The following is a 13107-nucleotide window of genomic DNA, read 5'->3' as shown; positions in this document are numbered from 1 at the left end:
TTTAATATTTCAAGGCTAATAGTCTGTAATTAGGAAAACTGAGGGAGAACATTCATTCTAAAGGCCATCATTCCTTTCACAATATCTAATACAGTCACTAATGATCCATTACTCTTACATAAACATGCCAATTTCGCAATACTCCCATATATTGCAAAAAACTTTTTACACTTGCATGAGGTGGTTTTTCAGGCAATTTGAAAAAGGAATATTTCACAAAAGTGCAATGGGAACAGGTTTTTTTTTCTTTTTTTTCACATTTACGGGTCGCCTGGTGTATGCAAATGTCACATGATCATTCTTTAATGTATTATAACCACTAAGAAACACCTCATGTGTTTTAGTAGCATAACACTGGTTAATTCAAACGCCATCATTTCGCAATAGTTTTGTGCAAATCTGTAATGAAAACCAGGCTAGTGCTGTTTCTGTTTTGAAATGCTTGAGTACATGAAATATATCTATTTTGGTTGTGATAATCATAGTTATAAAATGGTCCTGATATTGGTCATAAAAAGGAAAAATATCTTTTTTTATTTTTTTCTTTCAAATTTTGGAGTGAAATGTGATCCAAACCCTCTGCATACAGGCTTCATGAAATTCTTTTTCATAGCAAAGAAGCTTGATACTGGACTCGGTGTCAAGTTTACTAACACAGTTCCACCATAAACCCAGAATTAAATTCAAATGGAAAAGTAGTAAATAGTGTGTAAATATAAACCCTTTTGCTTCCATTTACATAACTCACTATGCAGAACCATTTCCCAACAACAACTTAGATAAAGGAAATACAGAAAGTCCATAAAAATAGAGTCATGAAATAAAAACAAGCCCACCAAGTTCCACCAAGATGGACTTTGCAGAGGTTCCAGTTGGAAAGCTATTGTCTGGTTGAGAGAGATATGTGATACAACTGTTTAAACAACATGATGTCACAACAGTCAAGAGTGCAAAACTTTCCCATACGAGAGAAACAGCAGAGTGATCACGAGTTATATTCCAGTCAGTGAGCAGATAAAAACACATTTAACAGAGCTACATAAAATGTAAAAGTACATGTAAGAAGTTTTTTCTCTTTGTCTTTATCTCCATAGCAAAATGGTAATGATAAAGATCAAGTAACTTCATAATCCGCATATGTGTGCAGTGAAATAGTTTGTAGGAAATGTGTATTTTTTAAATAGATACCTACAATGCAACAAATATTGGCATTTTAACTTGATTCCATTCACTTAAGACCTGTGCCTTGAACTTCAGAGTTGTACATTAACTTGAAGCTTGTAAATAAAATAAAAATATTCAAAGAAAAACATTCTGATCCAATTATAGCCTATTGTTGGATAAATGTCCAGTATTTTGGTCAGGCCATTTTGAAATAAGCATTCAACCTTCTGCAGGCCAGATTTTGTATCTTAGCTTGCAACAGTCCATATTTCCTTCAATATGGACTTCAGAGGATTTTAAACTGATACCAGATTTTCATGGATTTGAATAGATTCATGCACCAAGGTTCCAGCTTTCAACTCTTAGGAACTCAAAGCTCTCTGCTCGTATTAAGTTATTGCCCAGTTGAGCAGAAAATAAAAAATACAACAGGTCAATGTCCATTCCTTTTGCAGATAAAGAGTGGGAGGAAAAAGGAAAAGCAACTTGGAAAGAATTAGCACACAAACAGTGGGAAAAAATGACATTTCCCCAATTATAATGAAGAAAATATATACCAAACAGACAAAGAAAGAGGGTGTGCATCCATATGGCTGTGATAAAAACACAGTGTCAGTGAAAGCCTTCATAAGGGCTGGACCAACATCTGGTTTTGACATGCATTCCCCCTGCAGACGAACTCTGAGGAATGGGTTGGAGTTGCTCTCTGAGGGAAGGAGGGAGGAGTAGGAATAAAACAGCTGGATTGCATACAGTCACACAATGTCTATATGGTTGATATATTTCAGTCCCAACAGTAAATATACTATGCTTTATTGCTGCTATTGTCAGAACAAACAAAATATGGGGGGCTGATGTGCAGAAACAATCGTGTTTATGCAAAATGTTTAATTCCTTTGTGCATTATAACAAACCTTGACCGCATACAAATATTTCAGGTACTGATGCATGTATTTATTCTGTGTGTATTTATTTTTTAATCAAAATGAAACTACTTCTGCCCCCGAAACAGAAAACTTTTTTTATTTTATTTTTTACTTTTTGATGGACATTGAAGGGGACATGTCCAATTCAATATAATGTTCAATTAATATATATATATATATATATATATATATATATATATATATATATATATATATATATATATATCTATATATATATATATGTATATATATATATATAGATATATATATATATACATTTTTTCCCTGCCTTTAACCATAAATATAATTTTTCAAGATCCAACCAATTTCCAATACACTAAAACAAGTCTTAGAACTTCTTATTTTTCTCATTAAATATATGATTTGACTCAGAAATATGTCACAAAATGGAAATAAAATGGGATGCAAACATGTTGAATAAAATTTCCATCCTTTTTTAGTGTGCATAACAATAAGGTTTGCAAAGACTATAAATTGAAAATAAAATAAAAATAAACTACACCGAGCAATGAATACAAAATATATAAAAAAAATATATTTATAGTTAATTTTTTTTAATGTACATCCGATACAAACCAATTAATAAATACTGCATTAAAAATTAATCTGGCAGAAAGTTTTGGGGAGTCCAACAGTGTGTATGTTTCAATTATTTATAGGGACTGGAAAATCACTACTGAGATCACTATATTCTACATGTATTTGATCATTGATGCATTTTCTATATCTATTGAAGATTAGTCTTATGTTATTTGTAATTTCTCTGATCATTTAAATGTTATATCCATTGTACCCAGTGTCCATCCATGTCATAGCATACAGCCGGCAAAGAATCACTCACTTTCTTTTTCTTAGTACCTTATAATATATCGTCCAGGGCTGGAAGTCTGGAGCACACATGTATCCACTTATGCTCTGCTTCCTGCACTCCACTCACCTTACTCTAGGCTTAGTTCTGGAGGCAGGGCCAGTGAAAACACCCATTGTTTTCTTTGGAGGTGAAAGCATTGCAGGGAATCGCTGAACAGAAAGTGCAAAATATCGACCATGGAGATACACAGAAATATGTGGGTGCAGAGAAAAAGGAAATAAAGAAGACTCGTTTCTGCCACCTTGAACAAATCCTAAAAATATATTACAAAATAATCCATTATGAGCAGAAAGACAGCATTCACATGTTCAGCACAATGGTGAACACAGTCCCTGAGAAGACCTCAATGAGTGCTGTGCCAACCATTATTACTGGCACAGTAGTCTATCCCAAAAACCTCTATTTATTTATGTTCTAATTGGAGCTGCAGATCACAAACAGTGAGTGAAAAGTAGCAGGCAACTACAGGTGCCATGAGATAAAAGTACAACACAGCACAAGTCTGAAAGGAATTCCAAATCCAGACAAAGCCAAGCATCTAGAAAGGAATTTGGAATTAATGATCTGGAATCATGAAGTGCTGTTATGGCAAGCCATTTTAACATTTATTCCTAAAATTAACTAGCACATATTTTATCTCAATAGCATTTATTTTATTATTTAAGTATTCAGTAAATACTAGTAACTTTTACATTAGCTAGCCTACTATATTCAATTAATCACTACTTACGTATTTGCTACTAGTCAGTATCCAAGTAGTAACCGGTAACTATTCCATTGGTATTTGTAATAAATTGCTCAGTTGCCACTGAATTCTATTGCAAAATTGTGTAGAAAAATTTTTCATTTAAAAATTGCTAGTAAATTTCACAAATAATGTCACACATTGAACTAAACATGCGATTTTGAATTAGAAAGACCAAAATAGTTAATTTTTTCTTTCATGTAGTATACTTATTTCTTAGTACTTATTTCTTAAATCTGTTCCACATTCTAAATAAGTAGATACGTAGGCCTTGGGTTATCTAATGAATAGTTTATCTAATTTATGAATAGTTATGTAAAGAATACTGAAACAAACAAACATCACCGGCTGCATGCTATTCATTTAAAAATACGTATACTGTAATATAAAAAATAAATTGGCTTCTAGTTAGTTTTAGGAAATATGCTTGCCACATTGTGGTTGAATACATGAAGGTAAAGCACTCACGGATTGTGGTCCTCTTGTGGTTGAGATGTCGCACAGTGTCCTGCAGTGAGTCCAGCCTGTGCTGCAGCGCAGAAGCTTTATTGATGACCAGCGCTGATTCAGTCTGGATCTCTGCAAACATGCTGCTCGCGTGCCGCGACAGATCGGACAGCTGACGGAGGATGTTAATCAAAGTTTGACAGTTCACAGCATCCAGGGAAGCAAATACATCGCCATTAACTTCCAGTCGTTCTCTGTTTATTCTGCCCAGGCTCCGGGGCTCCACTATTCTTTTATGAAACGGCATTTTTTCATGGAAAAGATCTATTTGTTTTTTATATTGCAATTAGTCCACTTGTTCTTTATTAGTGTTGTTGTCCATTCCGGTGTCTTAACCTGTTCTGCAAACATCCTGACATCCCGCCTCGTGATTCAAAGGATCCTGCCCTTATTCTTCTGGAGGAGCGCTTTCTTAAACTTTCTTATGGGGGCTCGGTTATCAGGACAGACTCAAACCCCGGAATCTGGAGGAGCCTAATGTGAGGATCTGGAGTTTGTGCAGGACTGCGGATCTCGCGCCAGCTTCTGATCAACTAGCATAACTTTAATCAGACGTGGACAGTAGTGAAGGATTTTTACTTTACTAAAGTAAATTTAAAAAGTATGTTTTTCTTCGGAAAACTTTACTTCACTCCAAAGCATAATGTCATACTTTTTTACTCCACTAGCCTGCATTTCATAAATTAAAGTCGTTGTTGTTGTTTTTACCTTTAATACTTAAGAACATTAAAAAATTTTGTACTTTCTTGTACTCAAGTAAATCTTTGAATTACTTTTACTCGAGTAAAAGAAAGTAATAGATTTCTAATGTAATCAAGTATTAAATGATATTTAATATGAAACGTAGTGCAGTAAAAAGTACAATATTATGCTTTGAATTAAACACTTTTAAATTACTGACACTTCAAAAGTACTTTTACAGCAGAGTAAAATACTTCACTACTGTTCGCCTCTGACTTTAATTAATTAATGTGGAATTGCTTTTTTTCGCAGTTACAATAATTATTTTGTTATGGCATGATCAGAGTTTATTTTACTAATGATATCAGGAGAAAGAAGATTAATCTCTGACATTTGTCCAAATTGATAATGATGCTCCAGTCGACAAGTTAGCCATTTGTGCATACTTTGTGTACCTTTACAGAGATAAGTTAAACTTAACAGGAAGCACACTTTAAGAATAAAATATTAAAGTAACGAAAGTGTTTCATGACTTCATTTAGTGGGATAGGTATACAATAATTTAATTTAGGTAAAGTGCGCCCTCGTGTGGCATGTGTTTGGAAATGTCTTTTCTTTTCTTTTCTTTTCTTTTCTTTTCTTTTCTTTTCTTTTCTTTTCTTTTCATTTCTTTTCTTGTCTTTTCTTTTCTTTTCTTTTTCTTCACTTTAACGCTAAACTAGAAAATAGCTTTTGTCTCAAGTTTATGAAATACTTGGGTTTCCAGAAACATTATTTATTTTCATGAGAGTTATATCTTTATATTGCTCATATACTGTCTTTATATTGCTATCGATGTTACTTTTTCTGTATGCTTAAGGTTTAGGTTTTATTACTATAAAGTAATATGTACATAGGACGTAATTTTCTTTTCGAAAACTTAATTTGCACTGGCATAAAAGAGCAGGAGGTTAGTGTACGATCCATATATAGACATGATTGAAAATTGTATTATGTTTTGGTTAAATAAGTCATTTAAATATAGAACATATTGCTATAAAACATATTAGTGTTTAATAATTGCAATTGCAAGTTATTTATTTTTCATTGGCTCAAGGTAAAAAATTTTTTTTTTTAATTGGATGAATGAAAAAAAAATTCAGTGTAGAAAAGTGCCTCGCGTAGATTGACTGTGATGTTTTGTAGCTAGTGAGGGGGCAGCAGTGTTGCACTGAAGCGCTCTCAGCTCCTCCCATCATCGGCTCTTAAAGGCTCTTCTGCGCTCTGCGCTCGTGCACGTCTCGTCGTCAGCCATGTTGTCATGTTGTTTGTCTGACAGCGCCGTATAGCAACAGGTTGTCAAAGATTCTCAATAAAACACTGCAGAAATTCTCTGAAGAAACCCAGAAAGCCGACTGTCATCACGTTAATTCAGAGGACAATGGAAAAGGATATGTTTTCCTCCCTGGAGACTTCGCGCAGTCACTAATGCTGTTGTGTAATGTGAGTAACGTTACGTCTTGTAATACTGCTCAGATGTTTGCTCATATTTAACGGTATATGCTGTAATCACACTTTATAGCTAGTTAGAATACAGTTACAGTACTTATTATACACATACAGTCTATGGTAACTTACATGTAACGTTGAACATTTTCTGCGGGTTATGATTTGGTTTTACAGTGGTTGTGTGATGACTTGGGAAAAGTGTCCAGTTTCACACTCTTCAAAGTCCTTCAGAGCTTCATATTACAAATATTAGAGCTCATTGTGAGTCATGTGTCATTTCATGTAAAAGACCTGATTCAAAGTGCTTTCGAAACATACTTTCTTCACACAAACCTGCCAGACGAGTGACAAACTCGTCTTTCTGCCCTTCACCCTCAGATACGAAGCAGTACTCTCTCTAGTGGAGTTATACTTTCTCTATAAAGTTATAATTTTTTCGCTTTTGTATTAGATATTATATTGCTACAATGATTCATACGTGACAATTGCCGGAACATGAGCTAATAGATGATGATGATGATGATGATGGTGGTGGTGGTGGTTTTTCAAAACTTACAGCGTTGCCTAACTTGGCCAAATATGTTGTCTATCACGACCAGTGGTCAGTGTTTCTCATCCTTTCATTGGTTTGTCGTCTTTTTTGTGCCATAGATTGGACGTCATATTGATCAATTTGCTCCTGATCTGTCTCTCTTAATAATATGCTGTAATTTACTCTATTCTGTAAACATTATATAACATTACATAACATTTTTGTCGGGCTTTTGAATTCGGGCTCTTTTAAATTAATAGTAATGTAGTTGATTCCTTTTGAGTCTTTAAGGAAATGTCCTTGCAATCTCTGGATCAGTGAAGGAGAATGATTTGTCAAACCATAATGACTGATTTTTGTCCTCTGTTTTCAGGTGAATGGTCACATCACACATTAAATATGTTGCTGAAACACTGCACTTATTGTAAGCTAAAACAATTATAAATTGATCATTGAAATGCAAGTGAAATAAAATAACAATTAAAGTAACAAGATTAATAACTTCAAAATAAAAATGAAAACTGAAAATATAAAAATAAAAGCCAATTCAAAATATTAATAAATACTATAGTGGTATATATATATATATATATAATACTAAAATATATATATGTACTAAAATAACACTGGCTAAAAATGGCATTTTTTAAACATAGCTACTTGAAGTAGGCCTACAGCCAGAGAAAATGTTGGCAGGGCAAGTAAAAATGTGAACTCCTGGCCCGATAACTGCGCCAACAAGATCCTTTTTGTTGAGCCCTGATGTATCTTTAGAAAGGTTCAGTGATGTTTTAGTAGTGTGATGTTTATGTACAGTGTATAAGCTTTCTTGCCAGCTGTCTGTCTGTTTGTTCAGGCTTCACTGACGTAACCTGCATGACCTTCTGCACATAAAGCCATCAGACAACATCTCTCAGAATGTGGAAGAGCTCTCTGTCAAACAGACATATTTCTGTTAAACGGATTACAAAACTAAAATAACAATTGACAAATAAGCAAATATAATTTAACAGTATAGGGAAATGAAATTGGTACCAACCGCCCTCAGTATCTCTGGTAATACTGCCAGAGATGTTTTTTGTTATTTTTAACACATGATCAAGGCTACACGCTCTCTTCTACAATTAATGCTTTCATTTTATGAGAACTGAGAATTCAGTGGCAAGCACAAAAGTGAAAGGTCTGACACACAGACAGGGTTTGTTGGTCTTAATGTGGCTTAATGTCCTCTCTGACCACAGGGCTGTGGGTCCAGAGCATTTAACATTGTTTGTGACCTGTCGACATCCTGTTTCGTTTTTGCTTTCCTCCCACTTCCTTTGTTCCTTTGTGGCTGTTAAATCATACACGGGGTGGAGGCAGGAGGTGGCGGGACATGCCCAGCTATGACCTCACAGTCTATCTTTGCAGTTCTTACATCGTACTGTACACGTCATTAAAATAAAGTCAGTGAAGGAAGAATGACACAATTACATTGTGCTTTTCTCTGTGATTCAGTGTTTCCAAAGAATTCATACAGTGCCAACAAATTTGACATTATAAAATTGGCAAGCAAATGATAATATAGTGGAAAGAAATATTTTATTTTAAAAAATTTTAAATGTTTTATTAAGAGCTGAATCTTGGATATTTGCTAAAGATCAATTCATGCAAAATTTGAGCCAGCTGCAAATAACATGCAAGCCACAGTGAAATACCATTGGTCTCTCAAAGCTCTCAGGAACACAGCGGTTTTGGGTGATTTCCCTTTGACTCAATATGTACTGGAAAGAGAGATATGCAACGCATGCAGTTTCTAATTTAAATATACCTATTCTCATTCAAATATGCAGTTTGTCCAAGATCATTCAATTTAGATTTTTAATTTAATGTTTAATTAATGATTTTTATTATTTTTTTATTTAGCAGTGACTCATTAATTTAATCTAAAGTGATTATAAAGACATTTCTAATTTTACAAAAATTAAATAAATGCTGTTTTTCTTTCTTTTCATCAAAGAATCCTAAAAAGGTATCATTGTTTCTACTCAAATATTAAGCAGCACTTAATACAAATGTTTTTTAATAATGATAATAATATAGTATAGTAATACTAATAATAGTAGCTTTGCCATCACAGGAATAAATTAGCCTACATTTTAAAATATGTTCACATAGAAAACGGCTATTTTAAACTGTAATAATATTTCACACTATTATGACTTGATGAGCATTAGCAATTTCTTCTTACAGAACCTGACCTACCTAATATTTGCACAGATTTGTGTCATGGCATTAAATGCAAAATAAATAAGTCACTCAATCTGTCCATCACTCTCTGAATAAAAGAAAACCAAAGCCAGTGTGTTAGAGGGGGAGAGAATGAGAGAAAAGGGAGTAATATGACACACATGACAAGCATGCCCTATCTGAGCGCTTTTCTGGAAGCTTGTCCTGTCTGACTGCATTCTGTTCCTCTATAGACCTGCTCCCACAGCCCTACCAAATACTGCCACACATCACTTCCTGTCAGCAACTTTCATCCTGTTTTTAATGTGTGTATATTTTGCCATCAGTAATTGGTTTTGAAGTCCTGACAACTGTCAGATACTGTACAACTGGTCTGTTAAATGACTTTTGATTAGTGGTAGTCATATATTAACAAAGTTGATGTTTGGACAATTTTGGATCAGCCGATATACAAAGATATACTGACCACTTAACAGGGTTGTATAAAACTACAATTTTTCAGTTGACTAGTCTGTGGAAGGACAGTCTTATATAATTAGGCTGCATTGTGTCTGCCAGCTAGGGCTGGGTGATAAGACAATGTTATCGTATCTCGACGATGTCTCGTAAGTATCGCGATGTCAACTGTCAGGTAACAGACGATTATCGACATTATCAGGAAAAAAATTACAAATTATAAAACTAGTAAGTTGCAACAAATATTTTACATAGCCCCAGAGTCACCATACAGGTCTTTTTGCATGCAAGAATGAAATAAGGGCCTTTTGCATTGTGGGAACCTTTTCATAGTACCAGAACTAATTGTGGAACTACCCACTTTTTGGTGTTTTCGCACCGCCGGAACTGGGTGCAATTTTAGTACCGGATTGCCTTTTTCGAGAACAAAATTAGCTTCTACTCCGGAGCATGGTCTAACAAGCATAACTGCTACTACCCGTGACGTAAGTAGACATTGATTGGCCAAACGCATATGAAAATGTAAACATTGTCAACTTATTTAGCAAGTATGACGAACAGCGATAAATATACGGATGCTGAAGTGCAGGCACTTGTAGCAAATGCAGCACTGCCAGTTGTCGTTGGAGAATCTTAGTCGTCCTTTCTGTTCTTTCAATTGCTTTACGTATACATCGACATTCCATGTCCATTATTGTGAAACCCGCGAGACACAACAAAAACACAGTTCTGATTACAGTGTCCTCCATCCTCCTGTTGTTAACGTTGTTCTTCTTTATTTCTGTTGTTGAACGCCGTGAACAAATGACATTGCTGTCAACCGGATTACGTCACTTCCTAGTACACACAGTCGGTGAGAATGCAATCTTTTAAATGGTACTGGGAAATAGTTTGCGCAGAATCATCCCAGTACTTTAGTACTGTACATTTAGTTCTGGAACTAAAGCGGTGCGAAATGAAATTAATTTCAAACACAGATTTGATAAGAACAGAGTGGGAATTATTAGCAACACCAAAATAACAACAAAGCTAACGATTTCTGTTAGTTTAAGCACAAACTAAGAAAAGTAAAACCAAACTCTGTGGCAATAATTAAGACAAAACCGAACATGGTGTGTGTTTATGGTGCATGTCTGCAGTGTTGTCTAGGCGGGGGCGGGGCATGGTGGAGATGGGGCTTAGATAGACGATATTATCGGGTATCGCGATATTTTTAAAGGCGATTATCGATAAGATATTTTTGACCTATCGCCCAGCCCTACTGCCAGCCCTGTTTCTCAGCATTGTGTGTGTGTGTGTGTGTGTGTGTGTGTCTGTGTGTGTTTGTGTGTGTGAGAATGAAATGTAATGCAATTAAGATCTATATACATGTTTTTGTACTTGCATATATGTAAATCATTGTCCATTATGTCTGTTTTGGTCTCTGTCTGTACCCATATCAATTCACCCCAGTCATATATAATATAATTATCTGCCATCTTGAGCTTTTTTCATGTGTACAGTACAGAGATGATGTCAGACTATAATTGATTTAATGTGTGAATCAGAGTTCTTGGCTGACTCCCATTACTGACCCCCACCTCTGACATTTACCGGAAGCATTAATATTTAGTAAATTTACAAGTTATATATGATTTCATCTATCAATGTCAGGCTTACAGGAATAAACCTAGATAGCGCTTTTATTTCATTATACTTACTAAGACATTATAAGGAGATATAGAGCGACAACTTAGAATTTTATCAGAATTTGGGGCGATTTAAATATTTGCGTCTGCGCCAATTTGCATATTTTTGCCCAGTTTAGGCCTTTGAATAAACTTGAGGTATTTTTCCTCCTTGAGTGTGAGCTTTATATTCTACTGTATCATATTCATTAAAAGTTCTGTTTGTTAGGTTTTCTTGGCTCTTATTTCATGCATCGGGCTTTGCAGGGTTAAAGTGTTGTTTCCACCCAAAGTAATGATCAAGCTTAGTATGCAGTGAAATCAGTTTCTGATGTTATTAGGAGGAGGATATTGATGCAGTCAGTCATAAAAGTGTCATTGTTTATTAAGATTTTGCACAAAGAGCATTAGTCTGTTGAAAACATTTGTATGGGGAGTTTATAGCGCTCATCTCCTCCCTCTCACCCTTCCTCTCTCCTTCACACATCCTCTTCTCTCTCTCTTTCACTCGGAGAGTGCAGGATGGAGATAGCGACAGCCCTGCGCTCCCCTGCCTGCATTATTAATGAGTGGACATTTCTTCTTTCTCTCGCTGTGTGTGTGTGTATGTGTGTGTGGTGCAGATGACTGAGCTAGCCAGCTGAGACGAGGAGATCAGGACCACTGTCCTCATATCCCTGCCACCTGCAGCCATGAATGGTAAGAGGTCTGCTTTATATTTCTATGTGTGTGTGTTTACCCACGTGTCCAAACCAACAGGATTTGGGTGTGTGTGTGTGCACAGAGGACCTTTAGCCTCATAAATGCACTAGAACATGAGTTCTTTCCTATTTATCATGTCTCGTTCATATTTGCGGTGTGTGTGCAGATGCTACGCTGCTCCCACACACTGCAGCATGAGTTGCTCACACACCAGCGGCTCTGATCATCCGCTTTGATTTCTGCCTGTCAGCAGCCCAACTGTCACACTGACACCTCACTGCTTATTGATTTAGATTTTTTGATAACTGACTTGTTTAAAATAAATATACAGTATACATATAGCTGTACATTTGAATAACATTTATCGGTTCACCCTGTAAATGTTTCAAGGGATGTTGTTTATTGAAAGTTTAGTTTTAGATATTCTGTGGCATGTCTGCCTTTTCTTTTGGAGAATGGTTGTTTTTAAGAAAGATGAATGAATGAATGAAAATTAATGTGTTAGGATATTCAGACAATTTCAGCCAAAATGGCTGCTGTTTTCCTTGTTTTGAATAAGCATTCAAAAGTCAAATTCACTGGTAGAAAAAAAGTTTTTAGCTATGTTATGTGATTGAGTGAATATGTTATGCTCAGCTAATCAAATGTTAAAGGACAGTAAAACTTGCAAGATTTTAAACTTGGCTCCTCAAATGATGTCATTTCCTCTTCATTTTGTCTTTAAAAATTACAGCTCACTCTTAATGTTATGTAAAAAAATTATGTAGTTGGTGGTGATTATTTTGTAGAAAAAGTATGCTTTTTTTTTCATGTTTTTTTTTTTAAGAAATAGCTGAAATGGAATATATGTGACTTGTTATACAGAAATTTGCAAATGCATGTACAACTTGTTAAAAAAATCTGCAAAATGCACATGGCATGACATTTTTATAAAATATGTTTATAGTTTTGATTGAGTGTTGTGTCTACTGCTGCTTTAAGCTGACTTAACTCTGTAATTTCAATAAATATCAGGGTGACACTGGGTGCATTTACATGCACTTTCACTTTAAAAGTTCAATTACAGTCTGACTAAAGTCTTTTTAATAATTGAAACATTTTCTTCTTAAATCTTACCG

The 13107-nt window shown here is 35.0% G+C and overlaps 2 protein-coding genes across 3 annotated transcripts in view; one reads left to right on the top strand and one right to left on the bottom strand.

Annotated features, from left to right (window-relative positions):
- Nucleotides 1-4666, bottom strand: part of nhsl1a (NHS-like 1a) — a 45814-nt gene extending 41148 nt beyond the window's left edge. Inside the window, exon 1 of one of the 2 annotated variants that reach the window (XM_042742482.1) lies at nt 4196-4666. In XM_042742482.1, the coding sequence (XP_042598416.1) occupies nt 4196-4481 (286 nt within the window). In that variant the 5' untranslated portion in view covers nt 4482-4666. The remainder of the gene's footprint in view (nt 1-4195) is intronic. The other variant, XM_042742476.1, reaches the window with a different exon arrangement.
- A 1498-nt stretch (nt 4667-6164) lies between these two features.
- The window catches only part of itsn2b (intersectin 2b), a 28884-nt gene continuing 21941 nt past the window's right edge, over nt 6165-13107 (top strand). The window contains exons 1-2 of the mRNA XM_042742475.1: nt 6165-6397; nt 11911-11986. Coding sequence (XP_042598409.1) covers nt 11980-11986 — 7 coding nt within the window. The 5' untranslated portion in view covers nt 6165-6397; nt 11911-11979. The remainder of the gene's footprint in view (nt 6398-11910; nt 11987-13107) is intronic.

The sequence above is a fragment of the Cyprinus carpio genome, chromosome B17 (genome assembly GCF_018340385.1).
Source record: "Cyprinus carpio isolate SPL01 chromosome B17, ASM1834038v1, whole genome shotgun sequence".
Lineage (NCBI taxonomy): Eukaryota > Metazoa > Chordata > Actinopteri > Cypriniformes > Cyprinidae > Cyprinus > Cyprinus carpio.
The sequence above is the reverse complement of the archived record's forward strand: the minus strand, read 5'-3'. Positions and strand labels throughout refer to the sequence as shown.